The 21,047-nt window shown below is 39.0% G+C and overlaps 1 protein-coding gene across 3 annotated transcripts in view; it reads right to left on the reverse strand.

Moving 5' to 3' along the window:
• Positions 1 to 21,047, reverse strand: part of TBL1X (transducin beta like 1 X-linked) — a 189,456-nt gene that overhangs the window by 52,940 nt on the left and 115,469 nt on the right. For all 3 annotated transcript variants that reach the window (XM_085052436.1, XM_085052426.1, XM_085052445.1), the window contains one exon: positions 352 to 459. In XM_085052436.1, the coding sequence (XP_084908562.1) occupies positions 352 to 409 (58 nt within the window). In that variant the 5' untranslated portion in view covers positions 410 to 459. The remainder of the gene's footprint in view (positions 1 to 351; positions 460 to 21,047) is intronic.

The raw sequence follows: 21,047 nt of genomic DNA on the forward strand, positions 1-21,047 counted from the left end.
CAATGTAAACAAGTTCAAGTAGCTAATAAAGAAAAGATACAACATATATGTGCTTTTTGCCTGTGCTGCCAAAAATTATTTTGGCTGACATAACTACCAAAACATTTGTTAACATAATGTAATTAATTTCCTTGTTTTGCCTAAATGCAATGTTTATTTTGTACCTGTGCATGTTTGCACCTTTATTATATCCAAGACCACGATTTCAAAGAAACATGGGTTTCTGCAAGAAATATTTAGTCTATCAGTCTGAAAAACTCAAGGCAACATTCCTAGAGCAACATCACACAAAACGGCAATGTTCCCATTTCACTCATGACCAGAAGTTATGAAGAAGGACAAGGAATTTACCCGATTCCTGGAGATAGCGATACACCAAGAAATTCACTTCGTCACTGGTTATGCTCATCTTAGCCCAACCTCAATATGATGAGGTTCACGAGAAGTGTGATCCACGCTCTGTTCAAAGGGAGAGAAAAGAACAGGTTTGTTTTTAAAATCTTAATTTACTATGAAATATGTTATCAAAACAAAAGTGGGAATTGTTTAGGTATTTAAAGATCTCATACAGTTATTACAGCTGTGAGGCACACGGCAAATATTGTGAATCAAGCACTCAGGCTGTACTGCACCTTTTATTACAGTTCAGAGCAGTATGTAACATAAATGAGAGAGTCAGAGGGCGCACTTTAAATATTGGAAGACTTTTCTAATGTCAACTCTTTTACTTGTGTGGCTTTACTACAGGTTCTTCGGACACTCCTCATTACTGTGTGTTTTCTTTTCAGAACTGCTGGCAATTACAGTCATATATAACATATCAAATTATAAGCTTTTTGCAGCCCTGAATTTGTAATGCAGTTTTTTGTCCAGTCATTCATCCACTGAAGAGAGATTCTTTCCTTAGAAAACTATGTTACGCAATGAATGGGGGAGGAGGGGAAGAGAAAGAGAGAGAACATCATACACCTTGAGCCAACAAGGAAGACAAATATCCTCACATTATATAAAGCTGTAATATTATAATGTCTCTGTTGATTAATGGTGAGCAAGTATTAAACTCCAATTTTACATCTAAGTGATCGCAACCTTTAGGATGACAGTTTTACACTATTTTGGGCACATACTCTGGTAATAAAAACACCGGCTTTAGATGATAAATTTGTTTTGAACGTTTTCCATTAAATCTTGATGAATCATTCCTGTTTGGGAATCCGGCTTAAGTAGTTTGGTTTTAAAAAACCCAAGTACTCCTCAGACATAAACTTTGCAGCCCTGTCAGCCACACCATACCTATAAGTGATCACGTACAGCCTTGGCCCCAGAGGCGCACGCTGGGCTCTCTCTGCGCGCTACAAATGAAAGACCGTGGGCGTGTGCAGGGTGTTTTGATTTCCCATATGCCTCTTCTTGGCAAGTGGAAAGGTCGTCTTTGTTCATCGAAAACCTCTTCAGCAATTTCTGCTGCCTAAAGTAGCACCTGCTACTGCAGGCGATGCTGATCGACGGCGTTTCCCCTGCTGATGGTTTAAACCAGCAGGTCACTCATGACTGTAACAGATGTCTTTGCATATTTATGTAAATGGAGGTCTTTCGAACCCTGGTAAGCCTTTTATTATCCTGGGCTGTATTTCATCAATAGCTCGGATGCTGGTTTTCCATATGAAACCATAGCTTGCTAATTTGGGAGACATCTTCCTCAAACATTTGAGTCTTAATTGTTACAGTTTGCGTTTCATGAAGAACAAGAAGAAACGAAGTACTGAAAGCCATGCAGTCTCCATAAGGAAAATTTCATCTCCTTTGGAAAAGATGAACATTTTCTGCTAAGATTCTGGCTGAGGACAGCATCAGCTGTATCCAACATCCATTCCTGTCACACATGCCACGTATTGCCCTGGGAAGCCACTCAGTCTCTTTTCTCTTCAACCCCTCATCTGTAAAATGGGCTCAGACTTCTCTGCCACATGGTTAGGCGACTGGAAGCACTGACAGTGGTAAGGGCTTAAGTTACCAAGGTTGGCAACTGCAGGCAGTGAAAGCACCACTTCCAGTATAACTTTACATACACTTCTTCCAGATAAACAGACTTGGACCTGAATAATTAATAACCCCCTGTGCCCTTTTTGCATAATCATTGCTGTACAGTGAAGAACTAGACAGACATTCACAGCAACAGTTAAGGCCATTTTCATCTCCGAGTGCTTAAAATACATCTGTATCATTGCTATGGCCATGATAGTAATAAATCAAGAGAATTTGATAGCTGTGGGTTGAAAAAAACCCCCACACTTTTAAAAGCATTTTAAAAATAGCTCTTTCAGAGTTTGGTGGTAGGAAAGTTGGTAAAGATGAAACCTCTTACAAAAATTCAGTTTCAGCAATGACGTACTCTGTGGTAAGATGAACTTTATTAAAAAAAATATCAAGAAACTACAAATACCATTTCTGGATGCATCCTGCCAATTTAAGACATTAGCATGGTATTTCCCACATACAGAGGGTTGGTTTGGGAAAGGGAAGGCAGGGGAAAGGAAGAATGCCAGGTTTTGTTTGTTTTTCTAAAGATGATTTTTCTTAAATGCATTAAAATTAGAGAAAATCAGTGTGATTGCAAAATAGTCTCCCAGTCCCAAAGAAAACCCTCTATAGCAGCTACCTTTGTATCAGAATCCCAAGCACACCGAGTAATAAGTGGATTTACAATACGTTTTCCCTGAAGTCATTCAACAGGAATTACTTTGACATATGTGTCAGATCATATCTTTATACACACATTGTTACCATGCCACAAATAACCAGATGATCTCCACTCGTATATTTAAGGTTTCTTCCCTCCCACAGATGCCAGTGTAGCAATCAGATACACAACTGCAAAGCTTTTACCCATCCAAAGAAATATACAGATTTTGGCTTTTACCCAGAGAAATCTATTCAGTAGAAATTTGGCTGACCATACTCAATTTCATTAATGCTCTTCATGATTCCCTTCTTCTCTGCAAATAAACAATCCAAATGAAAGTAGCTAAAAACGACATGGTGGGGAGGAGAGGAACACACTTATGTTTTGTGTATCTCCAAGACTGATTCATAAGGAACAAACAACTAACCTCCCCCTCAATATATTATTTTTTAAATGCAGAAATGCAAACTTCTGTAGAAAATCACAGAAACTTTCAGTTACCACTATGATAGATTTATTTCTGCTAATTGATGGTCTCCTTTTGTTACTGATGACTGGTATTACCTAGATTAATAGTTTTTTAAAAGAAAGAACTTTATAAAGCACTTTATAAACAATACTGACGTGCCTTTGGAGACACTTCACATTTAAACCAGCAATAACATCTTAATTCTTCAAAATGTCAAGAGGATTAACAAAAAGCATTCAGACATGTTTGAACTTTCTTTACTTGAAACACGTTTTCCTGCACTAATTACACATAACGGGAAGTTCTGTTTACTTCAGTCTCACTTAAAAAATTTGGCTTGTGATGCTGTAGATATTTAAGAATGCCCAAACATGTGACCTGAGCCATTTAAGACTTCCCAAAGTATAACAGATACAAAACATACAAACCCCATCAGTGGATGTGTTGTCAAGATCCTGCAAAATTAAATGTAACGCTTATCTTAAATAAACACTCTGCTCTTAATTCTATCAAGATAGATTTGCAGAAATCATTCCCTTATGGGGGTAAATATCTGGGATATTACCTCAAATGCCACCATTGTGCTTCCAGGGCTCCTTGTCTTTTGCTGAACCAAGTGGCTCACCTGGTGCTGAGCTGGCTCCAAAGTAAAACTGCAGCACAATTCCCTGTGCTCTGGGCAGCCTGGACAGCCAGGAGAGCCTGCTTCCCGGAGTAGCCACTGGACATGATTTGGCTCTGTGCACTGACATACCACTGTTCTCAAATTAAACCTTCCAGGAGCACTGGGAATCCTGCTAATGGGCCATGCAAGTGGCTCTGGAGAAGGCAGACTCATGTGTAGCCATGGTTCAGCACAGTGACAGCCACGCCAACTAAGACTAGTTTATTTACATCCCATCATCCTCTCACTCAAGGATTGCTTTTCCTCTGTCAGCCATATTTTAGCACTGTTGCCATAAATAAGGGACATTTGGCTGAAGAATCAAGGGAAAATAAACTTTTCAATTTTGAAATAGCATCTAAAGACTCAGCTCCTCTATCTCTTTTCTAAATGATGGTCACAGGCTCCTCCAGGGCCATGTCCTGCCCTCCAGCCTAACCCCAGGGCAGGAGATGGCTGAGGTTATTTCAAGAAATGAGTTTACATTTGCTACTTGGAGCAGCATGCCATCCACAGAGACTGGGAATGACCAGTCAATCTTCCCCTCAGGAAGGCGGAAACAGGTCAGACATTTAGGGAAAACACCTAAACTAAAACCTAAACCTGAAACCTAAATAGGAAGTCAGACACTTCCCATTTGTGCATCCAGCCCTGATGATAGAAATTTATCAGATGGCTTGTCTGGCCTTCATCTTACACCTTGAAAAATTCTGCAAGCTCCAGTCTGCTTTAACCGTGTACTGAGCAGTTGTCAACTTCTTGGGAGGGTTTTTTTTGGTCATTATAGTAAAAAAAACACTGTCCCCCTCTTCCTCCCTCCCCCCTGCCTCCAAACCCAAGTTGAAACACACAAATTTTCATTTATCTCTTGAAAAGGCCAAAATGTCTTTTCTCAACTGAAATTTTAATGACAACAACATTGTCATTAAAATGATAGGGAGGTGTGAAGAGAAATTGTGTATTTGCTTTGGTGGAAAAAAAAGCAAAAAGCAGAGGTTCCATAAAAATGAAAACATTCCAGAAAGTTCAAACATTTCACATTGTCAACTTGACACCCTGCTGCATGGGAACCAGAGCGCACACACTTGTGCTGCCATTTTCTCACTCAAGATGGACCTATGCACCAAAGTGAATCTCTCAGGACCCAATACAGTCTCCCCATCTCAGAGAAGAGAATGTGAATGTAATTACTAAAACAGACTCTAGGAAGGCACCGTGACAGCACAGCCAAATCAATGTGTTACTGTTTTGTATATGCTCTGTAGTTTAATGAAAAACACTTCCCAAAGCCAGAAGCCACTTCTCACAAAATGAGTCATTTAGGCAATCTCTGTGTTTTCTGTTAAAAAATACTTTCATCAGAAACTTTCAATGAGCCCAACGCTTCTGTATTTCTCGGCTGTGCCTTACCATAGAGCCAGAACAGAGTCAGTAGCCAGCAGCTCTTCCCCAAAGGCTAATGAGCTCTGCTTGGCCCACACTGATGCATTCCTTGGTCTTGGCTTTTATCACAGCTGCCTCTTCTTGTGGAGAAACTCCAGTATGCTGCTTTCTCAAAATGCCAAACCAAACTTCTGGGGGAGGAAAAGAGCACTCTGCTCCTTCTCCACTCTCAGTCTCTCCTGCCACTTCATGAAACTAACTAAACTTTTCTTTACAAATATCCTGACAAGGGAATTAATACCATCACACTCCTAATTATAAGGTATGAAGCATGCAAGATTGTGTCTTTCCAAGCTCCAATTATGTCAGTGACCAAATTAACAGTGAGCCCTGTTCAAAATGCATCTTGTTCAAGCATGACTTCTGACTCCTTCTGGTAAGGCTTGATCAAGGTATCTTCTTTCAAAAAAGTGAAATCTAAAATATACAGTTGGCCCTTCTAGAAATCTTGCAATTAAGAATGTAAACCAAGATGTGCTCTCAGTAAGGTCTGCACTGTATCTCCCTGGCCTTTCTTAATGAGGAAGCAAATTGTTAAGTATCTTCACTCTGTAAATGATCACCACACGTCCCTCAAACCATTTAGTGACAAAAATGAGGCCATTCAAACACCTCAGATCTATTGTTCTATGTTTGTTACAGATGCTCACAGACATCTTTGCATCACTTGTACTGTTAATATTTTGAAGCTTTCTCTACAAGTGCAGTAGCAAATTCATTGTTTTGGGGAAAACAAAAGCTGAGATTCCCCAGAACAGAGTGATCTCCTTTGGGAATGGTTATTGAGTTGTACAGCATATACTGTCTCACTTAGATATCTGTCACCCATTTTATAGCACATCAGTAAGGACAGGGACCTCAATAACAGAAGGCAACAGGCTTCTCAGAAATTCTGCAGGGACAAATGTTAAGCCTGGCTCTTATTTTGGTTTTAAGTCTATTTATTTACACTGACCTTCTGCTGATTTTTAGAAGATCACACTAAACCAAAACAAACCTGGGGAGCCACAGCTCATTCCAATTCTCACTGCTGCCTGTAAGACCACACTCTGATGAAAAGTTGCAACAACTGCATCTGCACCTGAGAGCTTCAGAAAAGTGGCACGGATATAATAAAAGCCTAGCTTGGATCTTGATACATTAGGGTTTCTCATATTATTAGCCAGTGAGCTCAACCATATCAGTGTTCCAAATCTGGTGCCAATCAGAGAAAAAGGAGGAATGCCACCTATAGACATGTGGTAGTGATCAATTAACCTGCAATTTTGTCTTCAAGAGGTCACTCTTGATGAATCAAATGCTGTGTGGGCAAACCTGGCAAAAATGAGGTTTTCATTTAAATAAAATCAAAGCATTGTTCAGGGAGAAGGTTGGTTTACTATGCAATATCTATAAAGAGGTGCCTTTGAACAGATGAATCTTTTTTAAAAATTTAACTGATCCTACTGCATTTATAATTAAAAAAATCTGCAATAAATTATCAAAATGGTTGTCCTGTCATGGAAAAAATAACGCATCATCCAGTAAACTACCAAAACTAAAATTAGAAAAAAAAAATAACACGATACTTGTAAAAATAATTTGGCCAGTTAAACACTTTGGTGAACATCATTGCAGAAAGCTTTATTTGTGCATGAATACTACTTTTCATTAAATTATAAATTACATTTCAAACTGAAGAGCCATTTGGAACCAAACCCACATCTATTTATTTAAAGAAAGGGCAACAAGAGATATTCCAACAATTTGTAAGTGCTATTCAAACATTTTTCAATTAATCAACAATTCCCAGAGCAAAATAACTAATCATCAACAAAAGACAAGCCTTTAATCACCAAATTCCCAGCAAACTTTACTTCCTCTATCAAAAGATTCTGAATTGTGCATCAGATCTTTCATACTTATAATCCCTTAGTTTAATCAGATTGTTTTTCAGTTCTCAGCTGGTTTACTTAATTACATCAGCTTCCAGCATTTCAGTTCTAAGAGTTCAAGTGGATCTTTTCCAACTGCCTTTGCTGCAGAATGAAATGGGTTTTCCAGTATTGATTTTTCCTTTTTGTCCCTTTGCTAAGGGAAAAAAAGGGGAAAAAACCCAACCGCTCTTCTTAATTAGTGCAATTGTGTTATACCTCTTTTATAGTTTCATTCTAAGAAGAGTCACCTTCAATTTTTTTAATAAACAGAAATATTGTTTACAGTAATATATTATATGGAAAGCTCTGCGAGGCCAAAGAAAGACTAATGGGAAAGCAATGGCTGACAGTAGACCTAGAGCTTGCAAATGAAATAAATTGTTAAAAAATAAAAAAGGAAGGAATTACAGAGGCTTGAGAAATCAAAACACATGATTGGATTTAGTTTGAGAACCAAGATACCTCATCACTCTTGGAACAACTGAAGTCAATTGGGAATGCTGCCACTAAACAGAACCAAGGATTTTCTTCCTTACATGAGCACAAAATGGCAATTAGGACAAACCAAGGGACAATGGCATGTGTCCGCTCATTTCAAACCAATTAGGCCAAAATACATGATTGTCTGATGGTGCAGTAACCGATTGTCTGTGTCTGTGTGCGTTTCCATGCACGTCACCCAACAAAAATGTGCTTTAAATCTTACAACTAGTGCTACGTGCTCAAAAACTTTAAGGAAGATTGCAACTTTAAAAAGATGGCACAATTGCTCTAATGATACTCCATTTTCTTTAATTTTGGCAAGAGGGCCAACGCATTAATACTACCTCAAATTTAACTTTTCACTTAATGTACCTAGATTTCCGCTAAAACCTCAACAAGACAAAACATTACCATGTAAATTTTTCATCTGTACTTCACATTCACAGTTTCGAGGTGAAATGAATGTGATGGCATGAGTCCTTACCAGAACTGGTTGCACCTGATTCAGATGTGAAGAAAATAACACAGTGGAACTTTTGGAATGAACATTATTCCCCCCCAAAAGCTAGAATAAAGTGTAGTTTCTCTTTCAGCTGACATTTATATATTATAAATATACAATAAAATAAGTGTGAAGTATCTTCAGTCCCAAGCTGGTCTGTAAGAATGGGCATGGGCAGGCACCAACTGTGATGAGACAGGCCACGGTCTATCAGAGAAAACATTGGCTTTGAGGTGACACTGCATGGCTGAGACACAAAAGCAGCTTCCAGAAACCCCCAAAAGGCCCAGAGCCATCTGCTATATGGGCAGTGAGAGTTACCAGCCATGGCACCTTTTCTAAATGTGACAATTGCAGAGCAAGGAACGCAAGAGCAATGGGCCTGGAAGAACAAATGAGACAGTTTGAAGGCCTTGCCCAAAAGACAGAACATCTGAATCAGGCTTTTTCGATTATTTCTGATTTTTATCCTGCATCTTTACTGCCAAAAATGGTGAAACTCTGGTAGCAGGGGCCAAATTCCTGATCTTTCCAAACACATCTGAGTGCTTAACTGCAAAACTGTGTTGTGTCTTGATTGTGCACCTTATTTTTGAAGAACGAGGTAAGGATAAAACATTCCTGTGTGTTTTTTTACCATGTTCCTTACACAAAGAGTTTTCTATACCACGCTGAGGGTAAATCCTCATTATAAGAAGCAGACCAACAGCCCCTTTCTGGCTGCAGTGATGTCAGTGCCCAGTGCAGGCAGACACTGCCAGTACCCAACACACTATGCACAGGTCACCCTGCAGTGCCAGACCAGGCAAGTGACATGCAGAGGAATGAGCACAAAGGGCTTGGAGACTCAGTTCTGTATCTCATCCCTTTGTCCCAGAGCTGCAGGGCACCCACAAAGCTCTCCAAGCAAGCAGCAGCACAGACATAGCACTGCTGCCATGCAGGAGAGCCTGTTTGTCCACATACCTGCAGGTTTGTGTGCTACACACCTCCCACAGGACCCAGATAACCAGTAAAACCTGTTTCAAGTCCATGCACATAAGAATTTCATCTTGGTTTAGTATTTTTCAGTACAGCTTGACACAAGTACAGTTGGAGAAAGACTATGAATGAGAACCATTCTGGTACTACTGTCTCATGACAACACTGCTAACTTGCATGGTAAAGTCTGCTCTTGGACTCAGCAAAGCTATACTTGAGATAAACCAACACTAATCTGTGCTAGGCTAATGAACACACAGTTTTCCAGCCGTGCAGGCTGGCCCTACACAGCTGCAGGTTCCTAGAAGGAGTGGACAGGGAAGGACCAGAGTTGTTCATGGCACTTGGGAGGTGGAGATGGGCACATCCCTGACACCTCACAACTGGGATCTGCCCAGTGAACGAGAGCCATGAAGGTCTAGAGACCAGGAGGGAGCTGCAGCAGCTCAGCCTAACTCATGTCTGGATGGCCTCAGGCAAAGGGAATGTGCAGCGATGTCATTAAGGGGGTGTGTTTTTATTAGTTTCTGCTAATAAGCTTAGCAGATGTTACTGGAAACAGTTTGATGTTATTTTTCCATCATTTTCAACATTTTTTTCCCCCTCCGCAAGCAAAGGCAGTAGAGGTTGCCACATATTTCAACATTCACTTGTTTCCCCCGTAGTATTGTTAAAAATGTAGCTGAAGATTTTCTTTATTTTCATTAGTATTATTCTACAAAGGGAGAAAGCATTTTCCCCATTTGTCTGTAATTCCAAAATAGCTGAAAGGATTATACTCCAAATTAATGAGGAAAAATACTTTTCAGACTAACAGAATGGAAAATTTGACCCCCTAAAACAAGTATTTTGTAAATTTTAGAATATATAAAAACAAAGAACTATAATGGAAACTATTTCAAACTTTTATTATGGCAGTTCATATTATAAACTATTTATAAAGATTTTAACTATGGCTATAAATACTTCATGTTTTCCTTTGAATAATCCCAAGAGAATGTCAATGTTAAAAGCTGTAAGGACAAAGATTACATAGGGTAGCACAATGGAACAAAAAATATATACACATGAATTCAGGATATTTCACTGCTGTGTATTTAGATCTTAGTGGAAATCAGTTGCAGCACTTGTGTGTGTGTGTCTTCATTTTTTTTTTAACATAACCATCCAGCTTATATTGGTTTGAGCTCTGGAGAAGGGTGATTAAATGCCTCCATTTTATGGAAGGTATAGTACTACTTTCTTTGTTGGAAGGTGGAGAGGGAAGGAAGGATGGAGGGAAACAATTTGCTTTTAAAGAATGCCTGCAGAAACTTCTAAACAGCCACTAAAGTAAAAGCTTATTTCTAAGTTATTCTTCTGCATTTACACTCTAAATATTTTATAGAGAAACTTCCCACTAAAAATCAATACAAAGAATTAAAGGTGGGAAACTTTTGTCTTATAAAAACTACCACAAGTATCAACTTCACATACTGATTTATCTTCCTTTTAACTTTTCCTCTCTATGTTCTGTATCCAGGATTTAAATAGCACAGAAAAATTCACACACAGCATATCCAGTAACATAATCCAAGTTGTACAACACTATCACACATATTGTCTGCCTTTTCATCCATCCTCCCCCCTTCACATGCTGTAATTCGCCAAGAGCATTGAGGCAGTCTCTTTGTAATTTCAGACTTTCCTGGCTTTCTGTGGGTGAAGAATGAACAACACAAAAAGATACAGAATCTTATTTCTGGTGGCAGCATCATGAAGTCCTACACAACCCTAATATAAATAGCAAAGTCTATAGATTAAAAGACAGTGCTAAGAGGAAAGCTTTTTAACCTACTTTTGAAAAAGCTAAACAGCCTAGAAACTAAGATGAACTAAAAAATCCTTGGGGAGTCAGAGACAGACATGACATAATCTAAGGTTTTCATAAAAAATTTCAGTTAAATACTTCTCAGGAAGGATTTTAATATATTATGACACAGCTATTAGTTAGCTCAGATTAAATAAAAAAAGCACTCCCCTGCTTTAAAAAATCAAGATACAGAGAACTGAAGCTTTAAATCCATACATACAGGGTTTGAGAAGATTTTAGAGGTTTTAATCCCTAGATAAGAATTGCTTTATTAGAGAATAAAACGATCCTACATTTTTTGCCTTCCCTCCAAGAAGGACTTTAGGGAAGCTAGAGGTGATCAGAAGGGTTGAAGTAGATGTCAATCATATACTGGCTGTTACAGAAATATTATAAAAGCTGCTGAACACTGGCAGGATTTTGGGTACCTATAGGTTTGAGGGTCACAGCTTGGAGGGGATCTCAGGAGGTCTCTAGTCCTACCCCCTGTCCAAAGAAGGGCCAGTTCTGAGGCCAGACCAGGCTGCTCATAGCTTGCAGCCTTCAGAGCTTGGAACCCTTGTAGGAGAGGGATGGCATAGACTCTTGGGGTGACCTGCTCCACTGCCTCACTCCCCCCACAGGAGCACCTCAGAAAAAGCTTCTCCTTAAACCCAGCCTAAACCCGTTGCAACTTGTACCTCTTGTCTCTTGCCCTCCCACCCTGTGCTGTTTTGAGGGGTTCAGCTCCATCTCCCCTCAAGGACCTCCTGTAGCTGCTGGGCTGTCAGGTGCCTCCCAAGCCATCCCTTCTCCAGGCTGTCCCTTCTCCCCCACTGCCTCCTCACAGTGGGAGCGCTCCAGCCCCATTGCCTTGGCTCCTCCCAAGCACCCAAGCTTGTCCACTTCTTTCCTGTGCCAGGTGACAAAACCAGGTGCAGCATCTCGATTTGATCTGATGAGAGTCCCACAGAAAGGGACAATCCCTTCCCTTGATCAGCTGGCTGTGCTTCCACTCACACTGCCCAGATTATTTGTTTCTTCTAGTTTGCACAAAAAGAAATTACACCAGAATTACAAAGAAGCAAAACCTCCATATGGCTTTAAAATGAACATCAGTACCAGCAAGGAAATTCAAGGAAAGCAATTTTTCCAAACTGGAACAATCTTACTGTCCTCTTCAATAATTTAATTTGGAAAAAGAAATTTTATTTGGAAAAGACATGCAGGAAGGTAGACAGGGTAACACTCCATACTGTCATGCCTATTAGCTCTTCTAAGGATCCAGTAACCAAGTGAGTATTTTAGTCATCCAGCTCCTGGAACATAATTCTCAAAGACTAGTTAGCTATGAAATTCCCTCTACAAGGAATGGGGAGAGTTATGTGCCTGTTTCAAAGATTTATGTGTTTTTCTGTAGACGTGGATTAGACACTTGTCTGAGACTGGGATTCATTGCTTCAAATTTCCGCTCCAAATCCAGGCTCCAATTTGTATTTTTGGCTGTGGAGAACTGACTCAGAACTTTTATTTGAAAAAAAAATAAAAAGGGAAAGGTGGCAGTGGAAGTGGTTTAACAGATTTAAGAGGCTGAAGATTAAAGTATTCATTCAAGAATTAGCAGCTTCAAACTTGCATTTTCCAGCTCCCAGGAGAGCACATTTTACACCTGGTTACAGGTTGCTGAAACAAAACCACTGTGGAGCAAAGAATGAGAGACTTGCAAGGACCAGGAAAAGCAACAAAAATCTGCAACTGCTCTTAATTAATAAACTACTTGTTTATTGCAAGTATCTGGCTGCTGAATCATGAACCATACACATTGCAAATTTTTCCAGCATCAATGAAAAATTGATTTAAATATAAGCATTTGTCCAATGAAGAATTTTCTTTCATTTTTTCCCACTCTTCAGCACTGTTTTATACATATGTTTTACATTTCCTTATTAAGAGAAGATAAAATTGGTCTCTTCTTATTTCTACAGAAACTCAAGGGCCTTTGTAGTATTATGCAAGGAGCAGACATCAACACCTATATTTAAGCATGACATATTATAAGCCTACATTATCATTTATAATTTGACTCCATTTTAACTATTTGGACTGTAAAGCTCCACAGAGAGTCTTTGCCTCAGGCAAATTATTTTCTGGAAGGCATAAGCAAAAATAGTTCAGTTGTTTCAGAGTGAAGGTGGGGAAAATGCAATTTTGCCAATATTTATACAGTTTCAGTGTTTTAATGAGAATCTCTAGTGCCTCTATATTTCGGAGCAGGGACTTGATGTCTGGCAAGAGAGGCTGCTCTCATGGCAAAGTGCCTTTGCTGCCACAGTGAAAATCTGTGCAAATCTGACTAAAATAAAGCCTTCTGAAAATACTACTTGTATACACTCTGCACATGTTTGTTAGAGGCTGTAATTCAATTATCAAAATATCTTCCTTGTATTAACTTTGCTTCCTACTCAGGAGGGCAGTGCTATCTCTGACAAAGGCTCCTGTCTCTGACAGGGGATCAGAGTCATTTTACACAAGGGAAAGCAGACACAGGCTAATACCTGGGAAAGGGTGAGGGATGGGACAAGGACTGGGAAGGGCAAAGGGCATCATGGCTTATGGACAGCTGAGATGGTAGCCTCAGGTGTCTCCTCTCCCTCCAGGAAGCAGAGAATACTTTCTTCCCAACAAGCATTTCAGAGGAAAAAATACTATAATCCAAATCTGATTTTTAAATTTCTCTGCTGTCCTTCATATTAATTTTTATCACCCCCTTATTCCTGCAGATCTAGACTGGATGACCTTTAATGCCCTGTAGCTGTATTTATTTACATCTTCATGTTGTTATTTTTATCTGTCAAGGATTTTTCTCCTACGCATTTGATGATAAGACTTATCTAGTTTAGGGAATTATTAAAAAAAAATTTGGAAAGTATAATTTAAAAAAACATAAAGTAATATTTTTTCCCTCTCCCATGTGTTTTTTTTCTCAGTTAAGCACAGACACGACATAGCTGATTGCTTATCAGGATCTATATTTTAGTTGGATCAAATTTAATTTGAAAATTGATGACATTTTTAGCCCTTAATAAACTGCTAATATTTAGTCAACTCCTTTGACTGTAAGAAATGTACACAAATACACACTGTCAAATGCCTACTTATTCTTAGGGACTGCATTCAAAGACAAAAACAAAACAAAACTTGATCTTGCCAATGCCACTTTTAACATGTCTCTGCTGTCAGTGAGCAATATTTTGGTACAATAAACTAGAAAAAGGCCATCAAATAAAAAACATCAGCAAAGAGCCATCGCTTCAGTTTTTACTGACTACCAATTCGTATAGTGCTGACCTGGTGCTCTTGAGAAAAGGGATATTCTAAACCATGATGCCTGCAAAGTAAACCATAAGACTCACAGTGATGCCTAAATTTACTCCTTTGTCTTCTTTTTTAATAGATGCCTCAAAATTTAACCTGATGTTTATGAATGCTTACAATCCTTTGGCTCCAAAAGACAGGTTTTCCCTATCAAATACAATGACAAAGATGACGCTATTTCCACTCAAAAACCTTGTGAAAGAAATCTTAAAACCAGAAAAGTTTCATCTATTCTACATTTCATGCAAATACGCCACAGCTACCTGACTGGGTAATAGTCAGGTTTTTGTTCTCTTTAGGAAAATAAAAAAAGTACTACCACAGGTATTTCCTAAAGAAATTTTCCTTTTTAGCTGTTGACACGTTAAGCCCTAACCTATGCCCAAGTCTTCCATGATTATTAAAACTACAAAACACTCTATAAGACATGTAGTCACTAAAATGCAATGGAGACCTGCCAAACAAACAACTTCAACATGTTTTACTTCATGTGAGCTAACTACTAAGAGGATTATAACATGTCTCTTTTTACTTTAACGCTCAGCTTTTGTATTTTAACACCTGACATGGACACTCTGATACAGCATTTATTATACACCCAGATCAAGCAACTTGAGACTTTTTTGGGGGAGGGCAGGTGTATTAATTTAGGTACATTTCACCGACAAAGAAAACTCCTTATAATTAGTAATAAAATTTGCATTCCTTTTGGAAGGATTGCAACATAAAATGTAGCAAAATAAAACAAAACAATATGAGGTATAAAATCAATATTGATAGGGATAGTCTAAGAAAAGTATCGCTTTATGCACATGCAAATGTTAATTTTTACATTAAGAGATGCATCTCCCACCTGAGCAGCTAGCAGCATCACCATTAATCACTAATTATTGTTTAAGAGTTCCAAAGAACTCTTAAAACATTAACAAATACATCTTAAATGCATCTGTGGAGGTTTTGGTGTTATACAGAGGCTCTCAGGATGTCATCAACAGTTTAACCATTTTGGTTAAGGCACCACATTCATTCCCTTCCAAAGTGAACAACCACATTGCATGTGTGACATAATGTGAACATAAATGTAAAACATGCTTCACAAATTCACACCTCTAGCATCCCTGATCATTTCAATTGTTAGTAACAAGAACAAAATAATTTCTATTGCTCCTCAAAAAGCAAAACTAACAACAACTTTTCTAGTTCCACCTCAAGTTGGGCCACTTGCCTATTAACGCCAGTGTGTAAGAACAGCTCTTAATGCTTCTGACACAAGGTATTAAAAAAAGATCAGAAACGTTCAGCCGTGTGCCAGCTGCTCACTTGCCCCCCACAATCCTGCTTTAACTGAGCTTTCAGCTCCTCCTGGTTCTGTCTTGGTTACAGCAGCAGCACCAGCAGAGCTGCATCCATCCCCGTGGTGACAGTTCAAGTGCTAAATCATCTTGAGGTGACTGATCTCTTGACTGAGTTGTATATTTTTTACTTTAAAAATAAAGGAGAAGTGAAGGAAAGAAAAGCCTGGGGACAAGAAGTCAAAAAAATTTATATGAGTGTGGAGGTAAAAGTACATAAGAACAAATCACTGACTTAAAATGAGTTATAATGAATCCTATAGCACAATGAATACATGCACAGTGTTGTTGGTACTTCAGCACTAAGTATGGTTCAGTTCTTTATATTATTAAATTTGCAAAATATTCTGTAAGACATGTAGTCACTAAGACGCAATGGATATCTATTAATATTAAATGAAACCCTTAAAATTATTTTACTTCATGTGACCTAACCAGGGAGAGAATAACATCATGTCTCAACTCTCATAATTACTTTCTAAGCAAAGACTCTGTTGCAGCAGGTTTATTTTTAAATTGGGACAATTGGCTTATCTAAAGTGAAATTGCAACTTTTATTTAATTTTTTATAAGGATCCTTTTTGCTTATAAAGACACTTTTATTTAAGTTTTGTGCTTATCTGAAGCCATTTAAATACCAGTTGCTAGAATGCCTATGAAGTGCAGCTGGAGGAGTAAAACATTACCCTGGATTTCACTAATCCATAGGGGACAGAACCATGTAACACAAAGATAATCACAGAGACATAACACATCATCAAGTACCTTACAAGGGGAATGTTAAAGTTGCAAAGGCTACCAACCAATATGTCCTCTCCTGTCACTTGTTGCTGGAGTCACTTTTTCTCCTGCAAGGGCAAACCCATTCCCTGAGCTTCTCCCTGGAACCAACCAGCTGAGCCGAGAAGAGGCATCATGAACATCATGAACTTGCACATGGGGCAAGTCTGAGCTGAGCTTGAACTGTGGGGATTAAATCCAGGGGCTGGTGGCAAATGGATGGTGAGAGAGCTGATGAGCAGGACTGAGCACATGGACATACATCCAGGGGACATGGAAGAAAAGCCTCAATGACAGGGCAAGGACACAGGCACAGTGAAGAAGGAAGAGGCTGCCAGGTTGTGGGATGCAGCCTGGTGAGAGCTGAGGTGAATGAGAATGCCAGCTGAAGGGAGCCTCCATTCTGAGAGCAAAGAAATGGTTTCCTATTTAATTCCTGCTGTTTAATTGCCCCCTCTAATGGCATTTAGGAAACACCATTTACTTTGATTACAGGTGAGGCTATAAAACAGGAAAGTTGCACAATTGCTTCTGCTTCAAGTTGGTATTCCAAAGATTTCACAACTCCTGGAACACCTACACTATATTCCCTCACTTGAAACCACTCAGTGGAGCTCAAAAAACCTGGGAAAAAACCTAGCTTCAACTTCCCCTTCCCAAGATCACACATAAACGAAGACTTGTATCCAGCAAGTGGAATAAATGTGTTACATTTTTTTCACTAAAGGAACCTGTGCCTGTAACTGTACCTCTTACGTAAAATGACAATTTTGTCATTCAAGAAGTCATCAATATTCTTTAGGTATAAGCAGAATACTCACTCATGTCATTTTCAGAATTAAGGGATTACACAGAGAAGAATGAAAAACTAGAGTGTAAGTATTCCCAAGACAGGACTTGAAATATAACTAATATTAAATGTGAAAACACTATTCCGAAGATTTTGCCTTCATTCAGATAGAAGATCAAACTAGCCTTCTAAGAAGAAAGAACAGATTCTTGCACACTAAATCCGTTTATACCTCTGGAAAAATATGAAAAAACCAAGTTCATTGTGGTACTGAGTATATTCTGTGTGTTCTTCCACATTCAAAAGAAGTGCATTATTCCTTTTTATACAATTACAATTAAAAAAACCAAACAGGAGACCAAAGAGCTGTGAGCACATGTCAAATCTTGTGTTAATTCAGAAATCAAACTTCAGAGGAAGTCCCCAGCTGTTCCTGTTTCCCATAGATCAGATTAAATTTTGGCTGAGCCTGGCATAAGTTAACAAACAAAATTTGCTAGTGGAGGCACTGAAGACACAATGGTGTGGCCCTTTCAAATCTCCAATCTCGAGCCAAGTTTAGCCAAAAGTGTGAAAGAAAACACAGATGTAGTTAGTTTTTGTTTCATTAATAGTGCACAGCAGAATTCCCTGCCTGTACACATCACTCTGCTGGTAGGTAATATAAGTAAGTGACAGAACAAGCCATTAGAGGACTCACAAACTATTTAACAGAATAGCATCCAGGTCCTTCAGACTAATACATTGTCTTCAGTATAAAATGGCAGTTTTGAGGTCAGAAATATATGGCAATAATTAGATGCTCAATGTTAAACCAGACCACGGAGGTGGTTTACAGCTATTCTCTTAATGGCATTTCCTAGGCTTCCTAACAGCATTTAAAATAATGCCTGGACTGCCTGATGTGGCTGGAGAACACAGCTCTGTCTAGCATATCCATTAACAATAAAAAGTGGGAGACAGACTTGTCACAGGTTACAGTGTTCAGGTTAAGGGCTTCTCCAGAAGTCTTTTAGGTATGATAACCTCATTAAAACTGTGCTCAGAAGCTGCTATTGTGGCACCCAGGACACATTAAATGCTTGTCAGAAAACCAGTCAGTCATTAATATCTCTATTTCTTCTGCTGCATAGAAAGGCTGAAATTGAGTTTCACTGTTTATAGATACAGGTGTTGTTTTAGATTCATTCTTTCTAGACAGAGCTTAAAAAAAATTAAAAATCTGGCCAATGTCACCCAGATTTAAGTTGTATGTCCTGCATTCCTGTAAGTGAATTTAAAAATTTCAGCCCTGGTTTTAAAACTGTCTTCACATGAGATCATTACATAAGCCATTTGGAGATAGCTGAATAAAGCTGACCAGCACGTGGCAGAATGTAGTACCTTGTATTACAAACTGATACAGCCTCATCTAAAAACTTTAAAAAAAACCCAAACAAACCAACCGTTTTAAAGTGTAAAAACATTGAGAAAACTTTAGATATGAGTTAAATTCTACCATTGCTCTCAATCTTTTTCACATATACCAAACCTGAAATCTTAAAATATTAAGAATAATTTTAATGCTTCCACTGCCTACACTGAACCTTTCAGTTCACACAGACTCCTTCAGGGAAATTCAGAAACTGTGTAGTTGAAAGTCTCCTTGTGGATTTCATTCCATGAGATACCAGGCCATTCCCAGGGATGAAAATAAGCCTGGTTATTTCCCAACAACTTTGACATTGTTTTGCTGTTTCCTGAATGAGTGTATCAGGCCTTGGCCACCACACAAATCATCCAGTCAGGACAGGCTATTTTTATAGTTCCCAGATGGTCTTTATGTACTTTCATGCATGACATGAGCTTCACAGGATACAACCACTCTGTCGACCTTGGTGCATGTGAAACTGTTTTCTCCAAGTAAAGAAAGGTAAGAGCTGTGTTGTACACATGGGTACATCTATTCATAGTTATGTCATGCACTTCAGCTAGCACTGCATCATTTCATTTTCACAATGTACCTTGAAATTTGTCATTGGCAGGAGTTCAATTTGTGTCATAAAAAGCACACGGTCTCCAGTTTCAGTTCAATCTAGTTATCTTCTGCTTCCAAGGGGAAATGTGACAAGGCATTTGCATTCAGGAGTTGAATAGTACTTTTGACCCCAGCTCTATTTCGACATCAAACACTCGGCCATTATCACCCATTTCTGAAATTATATTGGAGATACTATTGACAGTCAGCATCCTCCAAAAAACTCTCTTGAGGCTGTCTTCACATAGTCTTGAAAGTAATAAGAAAAAAGTCCAGATTCAAATATTTGACCTCACTGTTATTAAAACTGACTGAAACTTAACAATCAAATACCTCAAGGAAAGCCAACAGAAACCACAAATTACATTCCTTTTCCAGGATAACCAGTTATTCATATAGCTTGCTGCTTAGCAAGATAGATAACTTACCACCTGTACAGCAGTTTATGTAAGTGGACATACATGGTGTGAGTAGATAATTGGTCAAAAACCCAATAATTTTGACACCACTAAGATGTTCATAGCTTCTGAAGGCTCCTTCCATAGCGAAGCACAGAAAAGCACAACTGAAGTTTGGGACACCACAGAGAAGGTGAAACCCATGGTACAGAAGTAAAGAGTACTGTTAATCTACCCAAGAAATCTACCCAAGAATATTAGACTGAGAAAGAACCTGAGGTGTCCATGGTGCTTCAACTGCCCTGTTTGGCTCATTACTGTGTAGCTCCAGGCGGTAACTGAAACCAAGCTACACATCAACGAGGGGCATTGACACATGACAGAAAATGCCTGAGGACTTGGACTTGTAACTAAGGCAGCAAATAACAACTTCTGTACAGCTATTCCAGGAACTTGCTAAACTGGTTTTCATATTCTGTTCCTGTTCTGGGCATTACATCAACTTACAGCAACTTCTAGAGAAGTTGTTGTTGATGATGATGATAAAGAATGGCATGCTGGTTTCAAATGCTTTTATATATGGAAGATGAGAAACATTTTATGGAGCTGCAAATATACTGAAAAAGTGACAGGACGCATAAAGCCATAGGACACACACAAAAATATGCAGCATGCCTTTTTCCTCTCACTTGGAACAACTTTATAACTTTAGTACAGTGCTGTGGCAAAATTCACTAAAGAACATTGTTTTCTGTCTCTGTTGAGGACTCATGGGAAAAGTGCTCTGCCTGAAGTTCAAATTACATCTTCCAGAATTAAACTCCTTGGTCTATACTTTGACAGAGAATTGACATTTTCCTTCACTGTGTTCAAAACTCTACAGTTTTAAAAGCATATCTGGTACTTGATACAGTCACGCATTAATCTCTCTGACCTCAAAACCAAGGAAAATAAATGCCCCATAAAATACTAAAAGAGAAAATGCCACTCTTAGATAGCTGAACTGTGCCTGTAAATTATTACTGGAACCACAGACGTGTTTTTTGTTTGGTTGGCTCAGCTACACAGACCAGGGCTGAAGGCAGAATGAAGTCCCCAGGTATGTGCTCGCTCAGCACACCCTGATTTGCAGCCTGGAAGGAGATGGCAGAACTTTGCTCCTTCTCCTCAGCTCTCAGCTGCTTTGGGCAGGAAGGATGCTGGTGTGGAAGCAGGCTGTGCCAGGATGAGGAGCTGTGACAATCAGTCCATTCTGGCTGGGGATTAGCATCCCCAGGGGCCTCTGATGTCACTCCTCAGTGGCTAGGTCTGAGCACTACATTAGGTGTAGTGCACCCTGTCCCATGTGGGGTGCTAGAATTAC

This window comes from Lichenostomus cassidix, chromosome 1, assembly GCF_008360975.1.
Source record: "Lichenostomus cassidix isolate B80296 chromosome 1, HeHo_3.0, whole genome shotgun sequence".
Classification (NCBI taxonomy): domain Eukaryota; kingdom Metazoa; phylum Chordata; class Aves; order Passeriformes; family Meliphagidae; genus Lichenostomus; species Lichenostomus cassidix.